The 27,054-nt window shown below is 46.4% G+C and overlaps 3 protein-coding genes across 3 annotated transcripts in view; 1 reads left to right on the plus strand and 2 right to left on the minus strand.

The window, feature by feature from the left end:
• The window catches only part of pld1a (phospholipase D1a), a 45,208-nt gene extending 41,062 nt beyond the window's left edge, over positions 1-4,146 (minus strand). The window contains exon 1 of the mRNA XM_080012813.1: positions 3,981-4,146. The gene's annotated coding sequence lies outside the window, so the exon portion shown is untranslated. The remainder of the gene's footprint in view (positions 1-3,980) is intronic.
• Positions 4,147-8,520: 4,374 nt separating this feature from the next.
• On the plus strand, positions 8,521-10,361 carry ghsra (growth hormone secretagogue receptor a; the record flags this gene model as incomplete). Its single annotated transcript, XM_080011972.1, has 2 exons — positions 8,521-9,373; positions 10,051-10,361. The coding sequence occupies 2 exons, from the start codon at positions 8,521-8,523 to the stop codon at positions 10,359-10,361; spliced, it is 1,164 nt and encodes a 387-aa protein (XP_079868098.1).
• An 11,063-nt stretch (positions 10,362-21,424) lies between these two features.
• fndc3ba (fibronectin type III domain containing 3Ba) overlaps positions 21,425-27,054 on the minus strand; it is a gene marked incomplete at its 3' end in the record, with an annotated part of 117,825 nt that continues 112,195 nt past the window's right edge. Inside the window, exons 25-27 of the mRNA XM_080012989.1 lie at positions 24,941-25,107; positions 24,652-24,779; positions 21,425-21,754 (exon numbers count right to left, since the gene is read on the minus strand). Of these exons, the coding sequence (XP_079869115.1) occupies positions 21,425-21,754; positions 24,652-24,779; positions 24,941-25,107 (625 nt within the window). The remainder of the gene's footprint in view (positions 21,755-24,651; positions 24,780-24,940; positions 25,108-27,054) is intronic.

The following is a 27,054-nucleotide window of genomic DNA, read 5'->3' on the forward strand; positions in this document are numbered from 1 at the left end:
CCGGGGCCGCGAGCCGATCCCTCCTGCAAAAAGCCGCTTCCAAGGGGAACCGACATAGAAACGAGCGACGAGGATCGGGAATGTCACGCGCGTTCGGCGACGTCCCATAAATCCTGAGCTCCTCGCCCCCGGGTCGTTTTTTTTCCTCCCGCGACCGCGCGTTGTCGCGGTTTGACCTCCTGGATTTGCTCTTCGCGGGTGTAATCGCGTGTTTCCAGGTCCGACGTGTCGTTCTCTGCCGTGCGCTCCGTCGCCCGCCCTGGCCGCTTGTATACATAAAGGTTTACATAGGGAAAATAAAACGAAATGAGCCGGGCGAGGGCAGCGCCGCAGATCATCCCCCGCGCCCATCAATTTAGAAGACGCGGGACAGAGAGATGATGATGATTATTATTTATTATTATTATTATTATTATTATTATTGTGCCGTGGACTGCCTGAGCCCGGTCGGCAGATTGGTTTCAGGATTCAAGGCATCATTTCTATTCACCAACCCCCCCCCCCCCCCCCCGGTGCTCGAGAACACGTTTTATAACAGACATCTGCTTTCAATTGACGAGAAAGTTGATTTCCAGAAAACCTTGCAGAGCTGCAGGAATGTACCTTACACACACACACACACACACACACACATATAAACACACACACATAAACACACGCGCACACACACACAGACTCTATATAAAAAAAAGTCATCACACCATAGAATTTGTTATTACTTAGTAAGGCCATAATAATAATGTCGACACTATACCCATACCAATAATTTATCCCGTGCATTGAATTGCATTTTGTATATTCTGTATTTTTCTTATATATTCGGCTATTTCTGTTTTATCTTTTGGACATTTGTGTATATTTGCCAATTTGTATTCTATTTTACTTGTTTGTTTTTTTTTCAGACTGTTGGGGCCTTTTCGTGTGAACTACCTGTGGAGGAACACACCAAAATCTCACCGTGACAAATTCCTTGTACACGTTAACCTGCGGAACAAACCTAAAAAGAAAAAAGGCAGGTTCCGAATCTGAAGGTGGCGCTGGGCGACACGTTCGAGCCCCCGGCACAACCTCACGTGACATGGAACCAGACCCAGGCACCGGACCCGGCGAGACCGCCCGGCACAGTGCGGCGCTTTCGAACCGCCGCGCCCGGCGGGCCCCGCACTTCGTCATAGTTCCACGTCAAAAAAGGCAAGGAAACCAGCTTTTGTGTCGCAAGATCAAAATTGCACGGCCCGCCCGAAATCCACCGAATTCAGCGTTTTCGAGACGGAGCGGCAGCTCCATCGCAACAAGTGAGGACCACAGGGGGCGATGATGAGCGGTTCGACTCTTAATTTGAGATTCGGTGCTTGACGGCCCACTCGGTATAAAGGAGCTGCTCTGTTTTCCGACTCCCCCCCTTCGTCCGGTTCAGCCGGGCGTCGGGCGCGGCGAGCGAGGGACGACTTCCTGAAAAAAAGCGGTGCGAGGTGCGAAGGGAAGTCTCACAGGAATCATTTCATCCTGTCAGATGTGTTTATTCTGGCGGAAGGCAAAGTGTAAATGACGCTCAATAAGGAATTACGCAGAATGCCTCGACCCGTCCTAATGCCGTCCCTCGGTAACTATTTCCGGTTGATGAGTGGACTCTTCAGGGGCGAGGAGGGTGACGGGTGAGAAGCCGGTGGGAGTGTCTTCATTCTTTTCCCATGACATTCCGGCTGCAGCAGATAACTTTCACAGCAGGGCGACAGCAGTGGCTCCAACCCTCTCACACACACACACTGAAATACACACCTTTGCACACCAGGCACCCAGAAACATGCGCACACACACACACACTGAAGTACACACCTTTGCACACTACACACAGAAACATGCAAACACACACTGAAATACACACCTTTGCACGTGCTCGCACACCCACACAAACACACACACACACACACACACACACAAAATATAATCCCTATGCGCAAAGAAAGGTAAAGAAAGATGAACTTGTCGATATCGCGACATGAGACAGGATATCGGCACATTCAGGTCGTCGTGGTAAGCCTAGCTGAGGTAACGCCGTTTTCCCAAAACTTCATAGACTTTTCTGGACTACGATCGTGTGAAAATGATCCGCCGAGATGCACCGACAGCCGAACCCCCAAAGTATCGCCATAATGATCGATGTCCAGGTCCCTCGTCCAAAAACATGGCAACCTTTGATTTGCCGGCTTTCGCCCCCAGCGCCAACGGGTCCGATCTGAAACACCACGGACAAACACCGTACTCACCGGGGCCACGCCCAACGGTTTGTTTTATAAACACAGAAAACATTTGTGTCACGTAAGCCCACAAGGACCCACACACTTGCGCATGCGCGCACACACGCACGCATACAGTACACACACACACACACTTACACACACACACGCGCACACACACGCGTACACACACACTCACATACAGTACACACACACACGTACACACACACTCACACACACACTCACATACAGTACACTTACACACACACACTCACAGACAGTACACTTACACACTCACACACACACACTCACATACAGTACACTTACACACACACACTCACAGACAGTACACTTACACACACACACACACACACACACGTACACACACACACTCACACACACACACTCACATACAGTACACTTACACACACACACTCACAGACAGTACACTTACACACACACACACACACACTCACAGACAGTACACTTACACACACACACACACAGACAGTACACTTAAACACACACACACACACACACACACACACACACACACAGACAGTACACTTACACACACACACACTCACAGACAGTACACTTACACAAACACACACTCACAGACAGTACACTTACACACACACACTCACATACAGTACACTTACACACACACACTCCCAGACAGTACACTTACACACTCACACACACACACTCACATACAGTACACTTACCCACACACTCACAGACAGTACACTTACACACACACACACACACACACACGTACACACACACACTCACACACACACACACTCACATACAGTACACTTACACACACACACTCACAGACAGTACACTTACACACACACACACACACACACTCACAGACAGTACACTTACACACACACACTCACAGACAGTACACTTAAACACACACACACACACACACACACACACACACACACAGACAGTACACTTACACACACACACACTCACAGACAGTACACTTACACAAACACACACTCACAGACAGTACACTTACACACACACACTCACAGACAGTACACTTACACACACACACACACACACACACACACACACACACAGTACACTTACACACGCACACACACTCACATACAGTACACATACACAGACACTCAAATACAGTACACATACACAGATACTCACAGACAGTACACATACACAGACACTCACAGACAGTACACATACGTACACTAAATATATATTTGCCGTGCGCAAATACAGTGCAGTGCCACGCAGGCTGTCATATCATTGTTTGAGACACCAGTTTGTTTCTACATGACGCACGCGCACACGCACGCACGCACACACGCGCACACACACACACACGTCTAGTTGTTTATTTAAAGTGGAAATCCATCGGCTCCTCACTTCTCGCTTTGTGGCGGACCCCGCCACCAACAACGTACAACAGCGCAAGAGCACTCATACGACACAACTAGGCTGGAGTGGCTGTTTCTCATGAACTATCTGCTCAGTAAAGCACCGGATATGTTGGGTTGTCGGGTTTTTTTTTTTTTGGACGAAATAATCTTATGAATTCCCACTTTAAACTAGTAGCTGGTAGCGCACGCACGCACGCACGCAAACGCACGCACTTGGAATGCGACGCCTGAAGCCCCCTTGACCCCGGGGCGCCGCGGATGACGCGCACTGCTCCTCCACGGACACAAATAGACACAGCACAGGCAGAGAGAGGGGACCGACCTGCTCTGTCCGCGGACGCGCGCTCCACATGTCGGTGTCCGCTGATCCCGCAGCCTGTTGGGACGAAATGGAACGCACGCACACGCACGCACACGCACACACACACACACACACGCACGGGAAGCCGCGTCGCTCCGCGGAAGGCTGTGCGTGTGTGCGGCGCCGTCTCCCCGTCAGTGCGCGTCGCCACGAGCGAAGCAAACTCCGCTCAACTGTTCGGGCCCGGGAGGGGGCGGGGCTTCGCAACTACTGACCAACCAGGTGCCTCGCCGGGGGGGGGGGGGGTGGACCCCGCCCACCGAGCGCTCCCATTGGTTGAGACGGGGCTGGGCGTTGGGGGCGTTTGGGGCGCAGCGGGGGCGCAGCGGGGGCGCAGCGGGGGCTTTGTTTTCCCAGTGAGAAACGATGGTTTTTTGGTACAGCTTTGGTCCGGGGGGTCCCCGGAAAAAACGATTAACGGTTAAACGTCGCGATGATTTCGTGGTCTCAGGACCTTCTCACCATCAGAGAATGTACAGTGCCTGTTTGGATCACTGTTGTCTCTGTATCTACAGTATGGACAGTATTGGAAGTGTGGATTAAATCATATATGACGATGAAAACTCTCCTCAGATTGGGGGTCCGAGAGATTAACGTCTAATCAAATGGGGTCAGTGGCCTCATGCACATCGAATTGATACGATGATAAATATTGAGAATCACTGCTGTAGTAAACTGTACACACACACACACACACACACACAAGCACACACACACACACATGCACACACACAACCTCCATATTTCATGAAAAGAGGAGCGGTCAAATAATCAATGTGTATTGACCAAAGCATAAAAAAGGACAAGTTATATTACAATAAAAAAGCATGCCAATTGATAAAGTGGTATGTGTGTGTGTGTGTGTGTGTGTGTAGAGTGTCTTTAAGTTAATGACTTACTCTCATCATTATCATCATAGTAATGATAAACACACACACACGCAGGCAAATGCTTTTAAATAATAACGCGCGCACCATCTTGTGGATAAAGGTGTGTACTACACTCCTAATGTGCGTAGTACTTCTACTCGTAATACTTAGAACACACAGTCAACAAACCCACTGTCTGTGTGTGTTTATGAGCCGGACTTTGATCTTGGCCGGACACACTCTTGTCATTTCCACACGCCTGAGGTAAAATCACACAGTTGTTCTACCCGCACACATCTCCAGCCACGCCCTCACACCCACGGATGGATTACCCAACGAGCCAACCGGGGGGGGCCCTTGAAGGCACCTGTGCCCAGGGGCCCATTGTGTCATAATCCACCAGTGCTTACTGCACACCTCCCTTCCCAGCACATATGTCTGTGATGACCTATCAGCCGAGGAGGCTGTAAACCATCGCTTGTGCCACTTTTTTGTCAAGGGGATTTCTTTGGCCGCAGATCCCTGACACATAAACAGCATTTACATCGTCCAAATTCACAACATTTTTTGACACGGCCGGTTGAGCAACATGCAACTGAAATAACAAAAAATACATTTTTAAAATTCTGTGTTGTTTAGTCTCAAAACATAGTATGCATCAGAGAATATACAGTATTTGAAAGGTCGCAGAAATATTCAGAGCAGTAAGATCTGAAAAGCTACCCTTTTTTAAGCCACTAGGGGGAGGTTTGGCAGACACAGCTACAGCGAGGTCTTATCTTACACCAAATCACACTTTTTAATCTGGACTAACTGAAATACACTTTCTCAGTCGCGGTTTAAAATCGTCTCAGACTTGCGCTCCTCTTGGTTTTAAAAATCAGATTCCCAGAAGGAAGATTAGAGCTGATTTAGATCTAAGTGAAGCTTAAATGTAATCTTTGGATTAATGGGCGTGGCCTCCAGGTGGACCAGGTGGATCTGGACTAAGACCAGCACCAGGACCAGACAGAAGGAGCCGCCTGGTCCTTCATCACCTTAGTCTCAGACTCCCTGGTCTCGAACTAATTCATCTTAAATTAAGCAGCGTCTCAGAAAGGCATTTTTAAATTTTAAATTCTGAATGAATTTCAGTAGATTGTTTTAGTCTTGATTTCGTTAAACACCTCTGTGAAACTGACCCATAGTAAAGTAAGAATATTATGGAGGATAGTACAGCTATGAAGTACATAGTATGTAATATGTAGTTCATAGTACATAGTATATAGTAGGTACATAGTATGGTATGAAGTACATAGTATATAGTACATACTGTAGTATATAGTACAAAGCATATACTGTAGTATACAGTACATACTGTAGTGTAGCATATACTGTTGTAAATAGTACATACATAGTATGGTATATAGTACAGACTGTAGTATATAGTATACAGTACATAGTACATAGTATATAATAAATACTGTAGTATATAGTATATAGTAAATAGAATATAGTATATAGTACATACATATAGTATATAGTACGTGGTATATAGTACTTAGTGCATAGTACATAGTATACAGTATAGTGACTAGAGACTATAGTATATGAGAAAGGCTAAAAATAATATAATAAATTTATTTTATTATATTTTCTGATACTGAAGACTCTCGGCCACTATTGGATTTTTTATCCAATATCAGACCATTCACACACACACATACACATACACACACACACACACACACACACACACACACACACACACACACATTCTTATATTGGTATCAAAGTGAGGATCAATGTTTCTGTTGCGCTTCTAAACCAAAAAATGTGGCAATTCGGAGATTGATCCTCACAAGTCAAGTAAAACAAAGAAGCACGCACACGCACGCACACGCACGCACACGCACGCACACACACATACACATACACATACACACACACACACACACACACACATACACACACACATACACGTACCTGTTGAATCAGTTAAATGTTATATCTCAGACAGTGGAGCTGCTGATGACAGAGGTGGCTGATTTGTTTGAGCTAACCTCTCTTTCTTTCTCTTTCTCTCTCTCTCTCTGGTCATAAAACATAATGGCCTCTCAACAGAGCAAAGGGCAAAGAGATTTAGACACATTGAAAGGTTGTGCCTCATGTTGCTGCTGTATTTGAATACACATTAGTCAAATCCAGCCAAATATACTAAAATACATTGTTTTAGGCCAGGGGTTCCTAAGCCTGGGTCCACGGCACCCCAAGGGTCCGTGAACAAATGCAAGGGGTTCCGAAGGAAAATAATTATTCTTTTTGTTTGTTTGTTATACATTTTTAGTATTTATTTTTCTGAAGAGTATATCAATTCACCCCCACTAATGAAGATGACAATTTAATTGAATGTTATTTAATTGGGTTTAATTTAATTTAATTTAATTTAATTTAATTTTGGAGAGGCGGGTCCTGTGCGCGAGCCTGATTGCCCGTGTCTCCAAAAAAAAAAAGGTTATTATGGTATTTCAATCCATCTTCCCTGTGTCCTTTTCTTGTCCAACCCTGATTGATAATGGATTTGAACTTTCATTCAATTGAATTTTTCTGCCTCTGGAACCATCTGCACAGTCTGGGGATTCACACACACACACACACACACGCTTCTCTCACTACTCTCTCGTCGCCTGTAGGCGGCGCCGCGGTACCGGGGCCCTCTCCACCACCGGCACCACCAGCGCCACCTCCACCACCTCCGCCCGGCGGCAGCAGCAGCACCGGCAGCAGCCAATCCCTTGTTTTCTGTCCCTGCTCCCCAATAACAACAAGGCTCCATTGACAACATTCGGGAGGCGTAATTTTGGGGGGAGAGCTGGCGCTGGGGAAGGATGGACTGTAAAAAAAACATCCATCACAACCAGTGATCTGCACGGTCGTGGACGGGGCGTGTGACTGACCTCTCACACACAACACACGTGTTCTGTTGTTGTTGTTGTTGTTGTCGTTGTCGTTGTTGTTGTTGTTGTTGTTGTTGTTGTTGTTGTTGTTGACCCGTTTGTGAGTCTGACCCGATGCTCGCGGTCACGTGCGTCTCGGCTCCCGTTACCCCCCCCCCCCCGACGTTTTGCTTCCGTCCGACCCGCGCAGGTGGTGACGGGGGGGACGCTCAGGAACCGCGGCTGGAGGATCCCACTGCTCTGGTCGTTTTCCTCACACCAGCTGACGGTGCCGGGGCAACGCAGAGTAGGAGGTGTTGACGCTCGTGTTTCATGCTGAATGGGTTTCGTGTTGAAGTTGCAGCAATATTTGTTGATATTCGAAAGGACCGTTTTTTGGAATTGGAGGTGTCCGGCAACGTCGCACTGGGTGAGTTGTCGCACCAGATGAGGGTGAAGGTGGGTTGTGCGCAAGGGTAGCAGGTGTTCACCGTGGGAACTGGGTTGACTCGCTCGTGGACAGGATTCACAGTCACCAGCTTCACCCGGGAGCCGGTGCGCGTCGTGCGCGACGCTGCGTCTTTTTACGCACGGTTTTATTCTATCCAGGGGTGAGGATGAGGGGGGAGGACGGCGGCAGGGGGCTTCAGGAGCTCCAGACCCCGGGGTGCCTGTACCGGCCAGGGCCAGCCGTGGCTCCGTGAGTGACCGCGCACGATGCCCCTGTGGCCCAACCGCACGGAGTGCCTCTCCAACTGCAGCTGGGAGCAGCAGGAGGAGGAGAACCGGAACGCGTCATGGAGCGGAGACCTCCTGCCTCCCCTCAACTACTACTCCATCCCGCTGCTGACGGGCATCACCGTGGCGTGCACGCTGCTCTTTCTGGTCGGGGTGGTCGGTAACGTGATGACCATCCTGGTGGTGAGCAGGTACCGGGACATGCGCACCACCACCAACCTGTACCTGTGCAGCATGGCGGTGTCCGACCTGCTCATCTTCCTCTGCATGCCCCCGGACCTGTACCGCATGTGGCGGTACCGGCCCTGGCGCTTCGGGGACGCGCTCTGCAAACTCTTCCAGTTCGTGTCCGAGTCGTGCACGTACTCCACCATCCTGAGCATCACCGCGCTGTCGGTGGAGCGCTACCTGGCCATCTGCTTCCCGCTGCGGGCCAAGGCCCTGGTCACCAAGCGCAGGGTCCGGGCCCTGATCCTCCTGCTCTGGGGAATCTCCCTGCTGAGCGCCGGGCCGGTGTTCATCATGGTGGGGGTGGAGAGGGACTACATGGGCCCGCCACCCAACTCCAGCTGGGGGGTGAACGAGTCCGGCTTCGTGATGTTCGACGTGGGGGACACCAGGGAGTGCAAGCTGACACACTACGCCGTGGAGTCGGGCCTGATGGGGGCCATGGTGTGGCTGAGCTCCGTGTTCTTCTTCATGCCGGTGTTCTGCCTCACGGTGCTCTACAGCCTCATCGGGCGCCGCCTCTGGCAGAGACACATGGAGACCAGCATCGGCTCCCGCGTGGCCCACCGGGACAAGAGCAACAGGCAGACCATCAAGATGCTGGGTAAGAGACTGGCAGGAGATCCTTTGTGTCATTATTTATTTTTCATCCAAACTGCGCAAACTGCGCATTTTTACGCACAGGCGGTACAGTGCGTAAAATGTGCTCCAGTGCATCTGAACTATTATAATTTTTTTTTTTTTAATATCAATGACTCTCACTCTGATACCCGTTAGGCCACGGGCCCCATATGATAAGATTCTGTCTCTGGAGCCACGATCTGAGAAGCTTTGTATTGACGGTTGTGATTTAGTCCAAACTTCCACATCCCCCTGTGCTCTAGTTTGGGAGATGACAGTGAATCTAGGATGGAAACAGCGGTTATCGTACATTCTCTAATGGCGCAAACATCTTGATAATGTCATAATGTTGAAGTGGAACTACAGTATTAGTCATTTTGCTGGGGACCCCCTGGAACCTCTTGAAGGGACCCTTGGGGTCCCCGGGGCAACCCCCGACTTAGAGAACACATCTGACCGTGATGGTGTCACGTTGATCAATGAACAAGAAAGAATACGTCGGTTCATTTCTCACATTGTTGGGGAGGTGGGAGATTCGGACTCAGTCCCATCAAAAACAAACACTGGCTGGGGTTTGGATATGAGGGGCGGTGGCATTCTCAGTTTGATTTAAAGCTCCACTGTGCCCTCTCTCATCTCTTTCCTCCGCCCCCCCTCCAGTGGTGGTGGTCCTGGCCTTTGTGCTGTGCTGGCTGCCGTTCCACGTGGGCCGCTACCTGCAGTTCCGCTCGCTGGACGCCCCGTCTCCGCTGCTGTCGGTGCTGTCCGAGTACTGCAACCTGGTGTCGGTGGTGCTGTTCTACCTGAGTGCCGCCATCAACCCCATCCTCTACAACACCATGTCCTGGAAGTACCGGGGCGCGGCGGCGCGGCTCTTCGGCCTGGCGGACGGCCAGCACCGCGGGCGCACCGCCAGCACCCTGAAGGCGGAGGGGGCCCCCGGGTGGATGGAGTCCACCGTCAGCCTCTGAAAAGGGCCCGAAACGTCGACGTCAGCGGCGTCTTTCATGAGTCCCAGATGATAGGGACCCCGGACACCCGAAAAAAGCCATGATCCCATCTCCCCCAAAAGCCTTTTCTGACTCTGGACGTTCTCGTTTTTTCTGACCGACGACCTGGAATGTTGAACCACGGCCGTGACATTCCCAGAAATGTCGTCCTTCACATTTTTATTATTATTTTTTTTAGCAAAGCCATCGGCTGTTCATACCCCGCTCCGTTCAGCAGCATGGGAAAATGGAAAAAGGAGAAGAAGAAAAAGAAAAGGACAGACACTTTTGTCGCCTTAAATGTACACACCACACACACATGCACACGCACAGACACAGACACACAGACACACATACACACACACACGCCGGCAGGCACAGACACACACATACACACACACACACACACACAGGCACGCACACACACGCACACACGCAAGCACGCATACACACACACACACACAGACGTTAAACCTTACTAAACATAATATCACTACAATTGCCTTATAATGTTTAATCATAATTCTGGATGACAAAGGAAGCACTGTAGAACCTTGGGCACAGCTCTGTTCTCCATCAATGAGGGCGGGGACGCTGTGTGTGTGTGTGTGTGTGTGTGTGTGTGTGTGTGTGTGTGTGTGTGTGTGTGTGTGTGTGTGTGTGTGTGTGTGTGTGCGTGCGTGCACGTATGTGTGTGTGCGTGTGTGTGTGTGTGCGCGCGCGCGCGTGATGCACTGTAAATGTATGAATAATTGCCTATGCGGTTGTGCACCGATGCATGCTTGTAAATGTGTTTCGGTACGTTTGAGAGAGAGAGAGAGAGAGAGAGAGAGAGAGACGGGCGTCTGTGTTTTCTCTCTCTTCTGACCCCTGAGAGCCTTGGTTTTTGTTGGGTGTGTTTTTTGCCCAGCGAGTGAAACGGCGACGTCGCGTCTCTGACCTTCTCCTTTTGCCCGTCAGCCGAGGGCGGTGGTATGGAACCCCTCTGGTGTGGAGCGGCCCCCGTCCGCCGGCCGCGCCCGCCCCGGCCGCCGAGCCTCCTCCGTCTGAAACCAGGACGTAGGATCATTTTTTGGGGGCGACCACGTTATCAACTTTGCACTGTGTGACCGCCACTCTTGGACCAGTGTTTCCAAAGCTTTAATTCTGAACTTTTTTTTTTACAATGAAATAGACCCGTGGCACTAAACCACTGTCTGTTGAGCACGAAAAAAGGTCAGAAACATGTATAACTATATTATTATAACAAATCTTTTAAATGAGTCGAGCGTCTGGTGTCACACAAGGAGTGAATCATCGACCCCCAAACTGAAAATGAAAACTGAACTAAATTAAAGTCCAAGGCGAATGAGGCGGAGGCCGAGGCACGATTCATAAGGAATGTGACTCGTCCACTCTTTGCGATCCACCAAAATAAACCATTTGGACGGAATGAATTGAACTCCTGTGACTCTCGCCGGTCGTCGAGAACTCAATTAATCTCAATTAAAAAAGAAAAAAAGAAAAAAAAATGCCGAAAATTACGGCGAGAGAGAAGGTACAACTTCATCGATCGCCCGGGGGGGACGGGGGGACGGGGGAGTTCGTCCCGGCAAAAAGGAAATCCAGTGTGAAGCTCCGAATGAATTCTGCAGGATAAGAGCGATAAGGGTCCCACGGCGCGCGTGCGAACACTTATTACTGAACAATCCCCCTGATCAACTTGACTGACGGGTGCCCTGCATGGACCAAGCGGCAAAGTGGCCTGAGATAGTTACAGCTTCAGACGCTACCCAACAACCTGGCTGCTCCACCAAATCCTGCAAAATGTCTGTGATTCAATCTTCTAACCTCAAACAACAGGAATGTGCATCCACCGACACGAACAAGCAGCTTTGTGAAGGGTTTCTTTGTTTTTGTTTTTTTGGGGTTTTTTTTTTCGGGGGATGCTTTCAATGCTTTGCCTTACCCCCGGATCAGACGCCCTCTGGGAGTCCGGCCGGCGGCACGCTTTCAGGGTTCCAGTTCCCAGCATCCTCCAGTGATGGGACGTTCAAATCTGCAAAAACGCAAACTGCACCACACCTCGCCCCCCCCCCCCCCGTGTCTCCGTTGCCTCCCCCGACGCGTTGGACTGTAAAGCTATTTATCCACTGAAAGGGTCAAAAGACCATGTCAATGTGGTTTAATATTTTCCGGTATTATATCTGTAAAATATCTGTAAACAATGATGTCTTGTAACAATAAAGGCCGAAAAAGTGATGTTTTTTTCACCCTTTATTCTAACATCGCAGCACCCATAATAAGGCGTGATTAACCCCTCGTTGTGTCGGTGGCACTGCGAGCGCGCTCTGTTTCACCGTTGGACCTCCATTATTATTACACTTCCATTGGTCATTTACAATCCCTCACCCGCATTTAACCGAAATGAGACCGTTTACTTTTAAGAAAATAAAATACACAGTGTGCTATTCTGAATGAAGCACACGGCTGTGCGGAATACTCAACTCTGATTGGTCAATAGACATCATCATCATTACCATTCTGAATAACGGCCACTGATCTGTTACTGATGACCGTTGTCCGGGGCAACCGCTCCTTTGCTAACACTAGTTAGTGGCGCCATCTTGTGACGCGACATAAAAACGACAACGGAAGACGACGAGATGAGTGTGGAAATGTCCAGTTTCACGTAAATAACGGTAAATAGTACAGTGGTACCTCGGCTTACGACTGTAATTGGTTCTATAAGAACGTTGTATGTTAAAACAGTCGTATGTCGAAGCCTTTTTTCCCCACATAAAATGATGACATCATGACGGGTGAAAATAAACAAAATACACAGAACAAGCACAGTCAATATGAAAAAAATATCCATAAGCCACCAACTACGTGCACACACCATGTAGGTCGCCCGCTGACTGACTACTGACTGACTGCTGACTGACTGCTGTCTGACTGATGACTGACTGCTGTCTGACTGATGACGGGCTGCTGACTGACTGATGACTGACTGATGACTGACTGATGACTGACTGATGACTGGCCGCCGATGCGCCAGCTGCAAATTTCCACGCTCGTATCTTGGAGCAGTCAGTCGCAAGTCAATACAAACTTTGCAGACTATGGCCGCTCGTATCTTGGATTAGTGGTAAGTAGATGCCATGTCGTCACGTAAGCGGAGGTACCACTGTAACAGTGAATAGTTTGCTACGTGGCTGTGGACGCTCTCGCTCGGTGGAAGCTCTTCAACGAGGCGTACGAGTCACAAAACCATTTCAAACATTCAATATTCCGTCTCAACGTATTTTTATATTTAGTAATTATCCGTGTAATAAGCGAGATAACGTCCAGGCAGCCGGTGGTTCTGGCATCACTCTGGGGGGGGGGGGGGGAGGGTTCTGTGGTGATGGCGGCGGGCTGGACGTGACCACGTTCTGCCGTCAGATTCAAAACCACAGCGTCCTGAACGTTGTTTGGGCGCCGCGTCATCGGGGGGTCATCATTGGTGTCCGGCGGGTTGTGTGTGTGTCTGTGTCTGTGTGTGTCTGTGTGTATCGGTGTGTGTGTGTGTGTGTGTGTGTGTGTGTGTGTGTGAGAAAGTAAACTGTGATGGAATGCAAATAGACCTGGTGTGTGAGTGAAAAGGAGGAGACGTGTGTTTGTGTGTGTTATTAAAGGACGAAAAAAAAAAAAAAAAAAGAAAACAGAAAAATAGAGAATTTGCGTCAGCACTCCAAGGTAGAGTGGGATTCAATAATAAGAATAATAATAATAATAATAAAAAAAGGTAAAACAACCGGCACAGGGCTCGGTTTGTGATCGTTCAAGAAATGAATGAATCGATCAAGTCGCAAAAGAGCAAAAGAGAACGAGAAGGACGAGGGGGGGAGCGTTATGTGACTCACACATTAATGAATGAGTCATATATCACGAGAGGGCTCCCATACGGAGTCATGGCTGCACAGGAAGAGGGGGAGGCCGCGGGAGGAGGAGCCGGAGCCAGAGCGGCCACGCGGGGGAAACGGCACCGCGCGTATCCGCGGGGGATACCGCCACGTCGTCCGCACACAGGTTCCCCTTCCGCTGCCGCTCCGGCGGAGCGCGTGCGAAACGCCAATTAGGGATTTTGACGACAACTTGGATGGATTGGGATTTTGTTTCATCGGTGACAACCGAACAGTCTTGCTGTTATTGTATTGGCGGGAGCCTTGGCGGCGCGGGGCGCTTCGGGAATAAAAACGCGCAGCCGGGAAGTAGTGGTACTCGCCGGAAACCACCGGGCAGCGGAGAGCGAAAATTACCCAGTGGAGCAGGAAGTAGAAGTAGAAGTAGATGTAGAAGGAGGCGGAGGCTTCGGGAAGAACCACGCACAACAAACATGGCCGCACTTAGCGAACGATTCCGTTTGTTGCTCCTCAACAACTGACACTGCGTTCCGATGGAGCGCGGTGAGCGGGAAAACGCAGCACGCGACACGTTGCTACGGCGATGACTCCAACAAAATATATGAAGCGAAAATGAATTTCGCGCCCGTTTATATGCAAGTATTTTTCGAACCGTTGAGTAACTTTACGAGCCTCTCGTCGCCCACATCGGCACTGGACTCGGTCTGCTCCGCGACGTCCGGCTCGTTCCGTGGCGGAGGACGGAAAGAAGTCGAACACACACCAGTCGCGAAAACCGCGGGACGCACCACGCGGCTCAGCGGGTCTCGCCTCAAACGCCTCCATTTTTTTTTTTTTTTAATGAAATGAAACGAGGAGAAACGCTCCTCGCGGCAAGTCACAAAATCTTGAGGGGGGGGGGGCGGACGCCTCATTGGCTTTTATGTTATCAATTAAACGACGACTGGTTGTGGAGGTCAGCAACTGTGGATTGAGGAAATTCCTTTAAATTGGCGCCCCGAACACAAATACATCCAATGACTGCTGGTTGGTAAGTGCCAGCTAAAAACAAGCACCGAAAACAGGATGAAAAAAAAAAATAATTTTATAATCTCGTGGATTACCACTTTAAATTAGAAATCGTTTATCTTTCAGGTCAAAGCAGGGACGCAAACAGTATAAGAGGAGCAATGTAAAACACGAAAACCTTTTTTTTTTAAACAAAATAATCTCATGGATTACCACTTCATATCAACAGTTGTGTATCTATATGTACGTCTTTGGGTTCAAGGCAGTTTTGAGACGAGTTTTGTCGCCATGCTCAGAGCTGCATCATTTAATACGCTGAATTACTTCGAAATCAATGGAAACACTCTTGACATAAATCACCGAGTCAACTCGACCGTCTCGGGCGGCCACAGAAAACACGCTGACATCAACACATCTACACACCCACGAATAAACACACAATCAATGCGTAGTTTGAGTTTCTATTCATCTGCTTTGAGTGGTTGGTAGAATGATTACTTCACCTGTTCTGTTGAGAGCAGCCAGGTCAAAAAAAACGTAAAAGCACTTTCCAGCCGCAATAAATACCTAATACGTTTTTTTATTTTTTTTTATTTTAACGCGTTACACATAAAGTATCAACTCTCAATTCCAACCCAATTCTTTGATTTTTGTGTTCTGTGCAGATCATTATGTGACACAAAATGAAGGATACTCTTGCAGACAAAGTCAGAAAAAAATTAAAACATTTATTGGGCATAAATATATTATATATACGCTACCGATACAGTTACGTCTTACATACATAGGGTAGTATTTGCAAAAATCTATACATTAAAATTGATATGGCAGTTCTTTTATATAATGCATATGAAATTGTCTAACATTTACAATACAAGAAGAAATGCATGATTTTCTTTTTTTTTTTTTATCTTTTCTCAATTTCTGAGACCTTGACAACGTTGGAATGTTCGATTTTTAAATGGTGAGGTAACAATACGTTTCTTTTGTTGTTGTTTCGCTTAAAAAATAATTAAATACCTGTGATTTTCTGCAAGTTTGTCATATCGCCAATCGAGTCGAGTCAAGATCGCTACTATTTTTGTGTTAAACGTACAAAAAAAAAAAAAAATGGGGGAAAAAAAAAAAAAAAAAAAAAAAGTCAAAACGAGAAAAAATCAAAACAAAACAAAAAATGGACCAATCAGAAGGCACAGGTGTGTGTGGGGGTTGGGGGGCAACGATTTGTCGATTTGCTAAAACAGGCAGCGTCTGTAGGGTGGGGAGGGGGAGTCTATGGATTCAACAGCATAATAAAAAAAGGATATAAAATGAAAATGAATATAAAATCAAGGGAGTACCTAGCCTAGCCCATAATAATAAAAACAAATAGCCGTGGGGGCTAATCAATAACAACAAATAACTGGCCTGATCGATCGGCGCAAGGCGAGGCAGATCATTTTTTTTTTTTTTTTTTTTTTAGATAACAGCAAAAGGCTTCAAGGAAGGAAGGATGGAGTTTTTTGGGGGGTAATATCAGACGATATTAAAACATTCTAATATGTCAAATAAACAAGTCAGAAAAAGGCCCCGCCCCCGAAAGGCCAAAGTCACAGTATCGCCACCGTACGGAGCGGACATTTTGGATTTTTGGGCATTTCACCGTTGTTCGTGTGTGGGCAGTAGTGTTTGAGTGAGTGTGTGTGTGTGTGTGTGTGTGTCGGAAACTGATAGAGGGAGGGAGGAGAGGACAACACACACACATACACACAAACACACGCACACACACACACTCCCCTCTCCTCCAGACTGAAGCTCGGCTTAAAGAAAGAAAGTGCTTAAACTGTGGCTAGTCTCTGAAATAGTGTTTGTAAATGATATTTTATCATTATTATCATTATCCCTCCTTTTATAGATCTATAGAATATCTCTGTATAGGGTCTCTTAGTAAAAATACTGGATATAAACACTCACTAATGCTGATATCAATATGAGCAATCTGCACCATCCGTCCAAAATCACTGACTTGAATTGGAAGTTCAGCCTTTTTATGTATTTAAATGTTTTTTTTCTTTTCCCATTTCAGTTTGAGATCAGGGTTTTGATGGAAAAATAAAAGGGGTGGGGACTCATTTTGAAAATGGCACTTTTTTTTTTTTTTGCTTTACAAAATAAAGAAAAAAAAAAAAACAATCAAAATAATAAAAGATAATATGACAAAGAAGTATAATCACAGCTCAAGTTAATGTTTTTTTTTCCTTTTCGCGAGAATAATAATAATAGTAACAACAATAACAATAATAATAATAGTCGTAATGCTGTGTTGTTACAGAGAAACAGTACAGAACCCTTTTGACAACGAAAAAAGAAAAAGGAACCAATAAAAAAAAAAAAATTAAAACTTAAAAGCGACGTTGAGTGGACACAGGAAGCCTGCACTTTGGCAATCAAACAGTAAAAGATACCAGAAGCTTCATTATAACACTACTCAGGGAAAAAAAAACAACATAAAAATAACAAAAAACATGTTAAAAAGCCAAAGGCAGCCTCTATGTCAATCCCATAACAGATGTCTTGCTACATTATCTCTCTAAGCGTCAGCTGTGCACGGCTGGGACAGGAGATGAAGACTAAGTCGAAATTAAAAATAAAAATAAAGCGATAATAAAAAGAAGGCATTTGGTTACATGTGTTGAATCGGCACTGATAATAACTGCAACGCACGGACTGATTAGCTACAGGTTCCCAACCGCTGTAAGGAAATACTTAAAGGGTTACTGAGATAAGGAATGCTGGCCTTAATCACACAATCTAACGTACATCCAATAAAAACATTTTTGAAAAAAAAAAAAAAAAAAAAAAAAAAAAAAAAAAAAAAAATGTATAAAGAAAGAAAATAAAATATATAACATGCTACAGGAAAAAAATTAGTAATATAACTAAACTTGTCTCTTAATCTTTAAACAATAAATAAATGAAGATTGCACTGTAATTGGCATGTAAAGTACTGTATGCAAATATATAGTATAAATAAAAAACCTAGGATAGAACTCTACCTTAAATTTCCCATCAACTTTGGCAAAAAGATTGTTGTTTTTTTTTTTTGAGCTAACCAACCACGTTGCTTTACTGACAAGAGACAGGAGCAAGGCACAGCGCGGAGAAGAGGGCGGCGCGACAGAGGGGTGGAGGAAGAGGGAGAAGGAAAGGACGGGATGAGGATGAGCAGCGATGGAGACTGTAAGGCCGCGTCCCTGAGGTACGTTACAGGCTGCCAATCAGAGCCGGGGGAGGGGGCGGGGCAAAGAGGCAGGAAGCCACTCCCCCTATTCCTCCCCTCCCTCCCTCCCTCCCTCCCCCTATTCCTCCCTTGCCCTCCTCCCCCCTGAAACAACTGAACTGGACATAAAAGTAGGTTTTCTTTGGATCGTTTTGGGGTGTAGGGGGCTGTACCTTGGCATTAGTTCTGGGGCGGAGGTTGGTGATGGATGGATGGATGGAGGGATGGCGGAGGAGGGGGGCGGGGGGGTATGTCCGAATGCCCTGTTCTGTTCTGGGTGTGTTCTGTCGAAGGCTTGTTTGGTTAGCGAACATTGGGTGGAGTCCCCGGCGGACACGTCCGTCCGAGGCCGAGGACCGGTCCTGCTCTGATTAGGCGTCAATAAAGCACCTTGAGAAGAGAGGAGGCAGGAGAGAGAGAGAGAGAGAGAGAGAACTTGATGCCCGGGGAAAAGAGACGGGGATGGATCGAGAGTGAGGAAAATGGCAGAATGGGAAATTGCGGATAATTATCGGGAAGAGAAGAAAAGTGAGTCTTTCGACCTAGGTATCGATTCACAGACTGGAGCTCCGGAGAAGCTGCAGCTCGGCCGCGTCGCTCGGGTAAACGTGGAGCGAGCTACTAACAGCCTACAAACAGCGGGTAGAGCTGGCTGCCCGTTAGGATCTGTGGTGTCACTTAATCAAAACAAAAAAAAAGGTTAATAGGCCGGGGTATTTAGAGAGGAGCACAGAGAGGATTCAGACCATAGAGCCAATTCAAATGCTCTACAGCCTCTGCGCCCTCGAGAGCCTCCCGTCGCTTCTCGATCTCCTAGAGCTTCACAGGCTTCTAGAGCCTCAAGAGCTTCTAGAGCCTCAAGAGCTTCTAGAGCCTCTGTTGCCAAGAGAGCCGCCTTTGCCCTGAGAACTTCTAGAGCCTCAATAGCTTCTAGAGCCCCTGTCACCTCTAGAGCCTCTCTAGCCCTAAAAAGTTCTAGAGCCTCAAGAGCCCCTGGCGCCTCGCGAGCTACTAGAGCCTCTGTCTCCTCTCGAGCCTCTGTTGTTTCTAGAGCCTCGAGAGCTTCAAGTGACTTCTAGAACCTTGAGAGCTACTAGAGCCCCTGTAGCCTCTGTTGCTTCGAGAGCCTCGAGAACGTCTATACCCTCAAGAGCTTCTAGAGCCTCTACAGATCCTAGGGCCTCAAGAGCTTCTAGAGCCTCTACAGATCCTAGAGCCTCGAGAGCTTCTAGTCTCTAGAGCTTCTATACCCTCAAGAGCTTCTAGAGCCTCTACAGATCCTAGAGCCTCAAGAGCGTCTAGTCTCGAGAGCTTCTATACCCTCAAGAGCTTCTAGAGTCTCTACAGATTCTAGAGCCTCCAGAGCCTCAAGAGCGTCTAGTTTCTACAGCTTCTATACCCTTCAAGAGCTTATATAGCCTCTAGAGCTTCTAGAGCCTCTACAGATTCTAGATGCTCTATAGCCTCTAGAGCTTCTATAGTCTCTAGAGCTTCTCGAGCCTCTGTAACCTCTATATCACAAACTCAGCCTCCATTTCCACCAAAAAGAGCTGATCTACGGTCAGCGAACCACTTCGTCGCACCCGCACGAGGTGTATTTATTTCAGAAACACCAGTACAGTTTTAAATCCTAAATCAAGAACCAAGACCAGTGTTTAAGGGCTTTAAAGGGCTTCTCTGTTTATATATCGCTAAGCTAACCGCTAACGCTGCTGTTCTGGAGCACCAACCAACCGACTTAGACATTACCATCACTTATACTACATTACATCTATAGCATCATATATATTTGTTATGATAGAAATATATATATATATATTTATATATATCTATATATCCATATAGACATACATGGATATATATATATTGTGTTGTATATATATTAGATTACTGGTTTCCATTCTTTCTGAGATATAATAAAAGTCACAGGATAGCAGCATCTTACACCACGCAGGAATTGCATCGCTTTGGTAGCTGAACGAGTGAATAAATGAATGAGTGAATGAATGAAGGCTAATGACAGACGCCGTCGATGTGTGCATTCCTCATCGTCTTGCATGTTATGTCATTTTAATTTTCATTTTGCATCAGTGTGTGTGTGTGTGCATTTACGTAAAAGCCCACCATGTGAGTGTGTGTGTGTGTGTGTGTGTGTGTGTGTGTGTAAATGTACTGATCGATAGACTGCATAATAATAATAATAATAATAATAATAATAAAGGTATGAATGGCTAAAGCTTTGAAGGCCTACATTGGAATATGGCTGAATTAATAAAGACTGCAGCAAAAAAGAAAAAAAGAAAAATGAAAACATTGAAAAACATTCACAAAAACAATAAAGGTAAGGCAATGTCCGTCAAGAAATATACACTGTTTTTCTCTTTCTGACTGAATATGTTTTAAAAAGATACAAAAGGAAAGATGCATGCGAGTCAGCTCTGAGGAACCGCCGCTTTGCTACCACCTAGTTCTGTTTAAGGCTTGATTATCAGGTTTTACTGAGACAAGGCTTCCCTCGAAAGTTACATCCTGGACCAAAAGAGACGGACGACGATAAAAATAACAGATAGACAGAGAGAGAGAGAGAGAGAGAGAGAGAGAGAGAGAGAGAGAGAGAGAGAGAGAGAGAGAGAGAGAGAGAGAGAGAGAGCGAGAGAGACAGCTGAAAAAGAGGGAAAAGGGACAAAAAGGAGACGAGGAAAGCCCGGATCGATGAAAAAAAACAAAACAAAAAACAAAAACAAAAAAAAAAAAACGTACGTTGCATTAGAAAGTACATCTCAAGTGTTTCTCGTTTCCATATAAAGTTCTCTCTGTGTGACTGATTGATTGATCTGACTGATTGGATTTTCTCTTTCTATCCTTTAGAAAAACGACCGCCGCCATTTCCCTCACTTCATGAAGAAGTACTGCAGCAGGCAGGCGATCAGGATGGAGAAGCCGGCGAACACGCAGACGATGAGGGCGGCGAAGCGCTCGTCGCTGGAGATCAGCAACGACGCCTTGCCCGACTCGCCGCCGCCGTACAGCTCGCCCGCCGCCGCCCCGCCGCCGGCCGCCTCCGGGGGGCGCCGCAGCGCGAACAGCGACGAGGGGCTGAGCGGGCCGCTCAGCTCCTGGGACGAGTCCTGGCAGCGGCGGCAGGCGCCCACGCGGAAACGGTAATCTGTGTTGCCCTGGAGACCGGAGATCTGGAAAACACCCTCCTCTCCCTTAAACACCTGCGGGACAAGACAAGATAAGTGAGAAACAGAGTATGAAAGTACACTTAAGTCTGAGTGTACTTAAGTCCAAGTGTACTATCTGAAACTATACGGACTAAGTGTGTTAGTATAGTGTGAAACTATACTTTAGTCTAAGTGTACTATCTGAAAGTGTACGGACTGTAAGTGTGTTAGTATAGTGTGAAACTATACTTTAGTCTAAGTGTACTATCTGAAAGTGTACGGACTGTAAGTGTGTTAGTATAGTGTGAAACTATACTTTAGTCTAAGTGTACTATCTGAAAGTGTACGGACTGTAAGTGTGTTAGTTTAGTGTGAAGCCATACTTAAGTCTAAGTGTACTATCTGAAAGTGTACGGACTGTAAGTGTGTTAGTTTAGTGTGAAGCCATACTTAAGTCTAAGTGTACTATCTGAAAGCATATGTACTGTAAGTGTGTTAGTATAGTGTGAAATTATACTTAAGTCTAAGTGTACTATCTGAAAGTAAACGTACTGCAAGTGTGTTAGTATAGTGTGAAACTATACTTAAATCTAAGCGTATTATCTTAAAGTATACGTACTGTAAGCCTATTAGTATAGTGTGAAACTATATTTACGTCTAAGTGTACTATTTGAAAGTATATGGACTACAAGTGTGATAGTATAGTGTGAAACTATACTTAAGTCTAACGGACTATCTGAAAGTACACCTACTATAAGTGTGTTAGTATAGTGTGAAATTATACTTAAGTCTAAGTGTACTATCTGAAAGCATACGTACTGTAAGCATGTTAGTATAGTGCATAACTATACTTAAGTCAAAGTGTACTTTCCAAAAGTATACGTACTGTAGGGGTGTTAGTACAGTGTGAAAGTCTGAAAGTATACATACTGTGTGTTAGTACAGTGTGAAAGTACACTTCAGTATGTTATCTGAAAGTATGTTTAAGTCCCAGTGTACTATCTGAATCTAAGTCCTTTATCTGAAAGTGTGCTAAAGTTTAAGCCAGCTAGTTAAGCTAGTTAAGTGTTAGCTTTCGTGAGGTACAAAAAAAACCGGAACGGTGTTTGCAGAAACGAGACGGTCGCCGTCCTGATTCAGACCGTTTGATTCAGACCTCGATTGGCGCTTAAGCTTCAAATGAGGCGATAACGTCAATTAAAGAAATGCATCAAAGAAAGCTCCTCGCTGGCGTCTCCTACCAAACATTACAATTAACCCTCATTAAGTCCCTGCCGTCTCCATCTCCAGGAGATTACCTGTCTGAATGAAGATTTATAGTGGTATTATTATTGTCATTATTATCTATCGCGAGTTACGGTCGTTGGGCAAGCCTCCAGATAGTTCCCAGAGGAAATCTGAGCGGCGCGATCGTCACTGTCGTTCCAGGAAGGTTTGGAGAAGGTTTCATCTGCCGCCGACACTCTGTCATTATCATGTGTTTGTTTGAGCTGAGGCCACGTCCAGTGAAACAATGCCTATCGGTGTTTTCGGAATCTGAGTCTGATTCTCACAGGCATACAAGGAATTTGAAAAAGTCAGTGAAAAAGTAAAAGACATATATATATAAAAAATTGAAATATACAAAAATAGCTACACGCATACAAAATGAAGGGAAGTAAGTTGAATGAAAATAAATGTAAAGGAACATTGAAGAATAAATAAATAATCAAAAATATCTACACTGTACACACATAAAAAAATAAAAGGAAAATAAAGAATAATGGAAAAATAAAAGAAAATGTAAGAAAAAAATGTATACAAAAAGATCTACGCAATCATATATTATTGACATATTTAATGTTTGAAGAAATAAATCCACATACAAGACCGGGCGTGTGTTTATCTGTAGAGTTTACATTTTAAACTCCTTAGTGCTGGAGTGGTGCATTATTGGTGTCTCGCACGCGCGGCGCAATGAAACAGCAGCTGTATCACCATCAGTGCCATTCGAGATACCGCTCTGCATTTAGAGCAGCAGGTTCGCAAGTGTGTTTTAATGTGTGTACATGCACCCACATGTGCACATGGTCGTCAAGGCGGGCAAGACCTTGAATTTTGTATCTGCGTTAATGAAATCAAACGAGAACATTACACCAATGATGATGGTGTGTGAGTCTGAATGTGTCTGTGAAACACACACACACACACACACACACACACACACACACACACAATCTGGATGTAGATGAGGTAATATACATTATTCCTGACTTTTATACCTCATTTATGGGATGCCTTATTCCCTCCAAGCTCTCAGAATGGCTGACGCGCACGCACGCGCACACACAATTAGCTGTTTTTCTCCCAACATATAATCCCTGAAGTTTGAGAGTTTTATGTGTTCCTGTCAATTGCCTTTACTTTCTCGCGCTATAGAAAACTTATTGTGGATTTCAAAACCATAATAAACGCATATAAAAGATGCCCAAATCCCAGCCAGGAGGCATGGTTTAGATTCAAATTTTGGTGTGAATGTATGTGTGCAAAATGTGTTTACATTCAGAGTCACTTTAAACACTTCTGAGTCAGGCCATTCGATAAGGCTTTCTTCGATTTGATTTAGTGTCTAACTATTGTTCCTTCTCTAACGGTGCCATGAACGTTTTGTGAATGAAAAAACGGCTTAACGAAGTTTAACTATTAGTCATTTTGCTGGGGACCCCCTGGAGCCTCTGGAACGACGCCCTCGGGGGGGTCCCGGACCACATGTTGACAAGCACTGGTCTTATTTCTGTGTTTATGTGTGTCCGCGCGTGTATGTATGCGTGCGTGCGTGCATGCATGCGTGTGCATTAGTGTATAAGTGTGCGAGTGTGCACCGGCAGCATGTAGCTGATAGGTACTACTGCGTGTGTGTGTGTGTGTGTGTGTGTGTGTGTGTGTGTGTGTGTGTGTGTGCGCGTGCTGACCTGCTTGTACTCGGACTCGCGGCCAACCAGCACCTGCAGCACGTAGCTGATGGGGTCTCCTCTCATCGGAGGGACGGTCTCCCATGTCACCTCACACATGTTGCCCTCCAGCTGCTGCACTTTGGGGGCTACAGGAACACACAGGGATAACACGCCAATTGAATCACCCAGACAACCCATGGAACACCCATGGACCAACGTCTCCATACCGACCTGCAGTAACTATGAGGGTAAGCTCCTAAGAGTGGAATCTTTCCGGCTTCCTCCATGATTTTGTCCTTGATCTTACCTTTGAGTGCGGGCGGCACCGACTTTGTGGTGCAGAAGGTGTAGGTGGCGGAGAAGGGGCCCTCCCCGGCGTCGCTGATGGCCTGTATCCTGAAGCTGTAGCCGCTGGACTCGGTCAGCCGCTGCACCTTGTAGGTGTGGCTGGGACCGCAGTAGAGGGTCATGAACCTGGACAGAAAGAGGGATGAACAGGGTTGAGTATGGAGAGAGCGAGAGCGCGAGAGCGAGAGATGTGGACTCCTAGATCTGGCCAATACCAGCAACATTATTGGTTCAATAAATGGATAAAAAAATAATGAACCAAACCACACAAATATCCAGTATCAGTATTTTCCCCCCAATATCCAGGTTTGGTTTTTATTTTTTTATTTCATCGCCCCCAAAACTCATTATTTTTAAAAACTATTTTCCCAAAGGTTTTCCTTCTTCCAATCAACTGATTTGTTTTTCTTGGTCACTCGAGGTGGTGGGATATTTTTTCATCAACAGCATATTGACAGTTTATGGACCACAACTAGTGACACTGCCTTATCAAATGCACCTGCCTTTCACCAGTGACTGCCACCAACAATGGAAACAGCATATGGAGGACAAATATGTGTGTGTGTGGTATGGCGGTGGTGCGATTTAAGCAGCCACACCTGTCTTGGATGTAGTTAATTGGGCCCGGGATCAGGGGTGGCTGTACGCCTGTTGCTCGTCAGAGCAACCAACGAGCATCAGGCTAAATCACCCATCGCCACACACACGGCAGAGCCTTTGTCAGGACGACGTTCCATCCGCTCCCAGTTCCGAAGTCGGGGGCGGGATTCTGAGTTAATTCTCGAAAACACGGGGGTACTTCTTATTTTGTGTGGCAGACACTGCCCCCCCCCCCCCCCCCCACCCCGTCTGAAGAGTCGCTTTCCCCCCTGGTCCGTGAAAATTTGGCACGTTGCGGTCCGTGATAATAAAAAGTAATAAAATGGTGGTGAGCCCCTGCTGTACAGTATATCCCATTTCCAACAGTGGAAGCGGCCTATAGAGGAGCACGTGCATAATGCATAGAATACATCGAACGGCTGCATCTTAAAAAGAAACTTAAAAATATGTGATTTTTTTGAACAATCAATAAACAATCTTACGGATAACCACTTTAAAGCTAATAAACAATATTTTCTAGTGGAATAGACCATGTGTGCGGCTCCAGGTGTAAAAGTGATGTACAATATAAAATAGTAAGTTATCAAATAGAGGCTGCTCCTCAGGAAGGAAATATATTGCAATAGGATCAAATCTAACAATTGTAAAAAAAAGAAAAAAAAAAGAAAAGAGTGAGCGGACCCGCTGCAGAATTGTAATAAAAATAGAGGGCAAGAGGGAGACAGGAGGGGAGACAGGAGCGAGCGGTGGCTGAGATGGAGCGGAGGACGAGATGGAGAGAGAAAAAGTGATGGAGAGTGACACTTCTCGCGGCGGGAAGGAGAGGCTGTTTTTTAGTTTAACAGCATAAACGACGTGCGGATAAAAACACTAAATCTACGTAAAAGCGAGGGAGGGAGAAGGGAGGGAGAGAGAGGGAGGTATGTGGTAAAAAGCTGAAGGACGCCAACAGGCCTTCACAGGAAATGGAAAACATGGGAGGGCTTGCGAGGTGAACGACCAAGTGGCGTGATGGAGCAAGACCAGAGTGATTCATGTGATGGGGTGAATAAAAAAAAAAAAAAAAAAAAAAAAAAAAGAAGAGGATTGGGGGATTAATGATGATGAGAATTCTGGGAATTAATGGTGGTGAGAATTGGTAGGCGAGGAGGGATGTTGAGGAGAGAGAGCGAGAGAGAGAGGGATATAGGAAGAGAGAGAGAGAGAGAGAGAGAGAGGGATGGAGAGAGAGAGGGGGGGGCGGCGAGAGAGAGAGAGAGAAGGATGGAAGAGTGGAGAGAGAGAGGGATAGAGGAATGGAGAGAGGGAGGGACACATGAATGGAGAGAGAGAGGGACACGTGAATGGAGAGGGCAGGATAGAGAGAGAGGGATGGCAAGAGGGAGAGCGGAGGAAACGAGAGGGACAGAGGTGAGATGGGGAGAAAGAGACAAGACAGGTGTAAAAGAGAGAGAGAGAGATTGATGGAGAGCG

The sequence above is a fragment of the Zeus faber genome, assembly GCF_960531495.2.
Source record: "Zeus faber genome assembly, chromosome: 13".
NCBI classification, from domain to species: domain Eukaryota; kingdom Metazoa; phylum Chordata; class Actinopteri; order Zeiformes; family Zeidae; genus Zeus; species Zeus faber.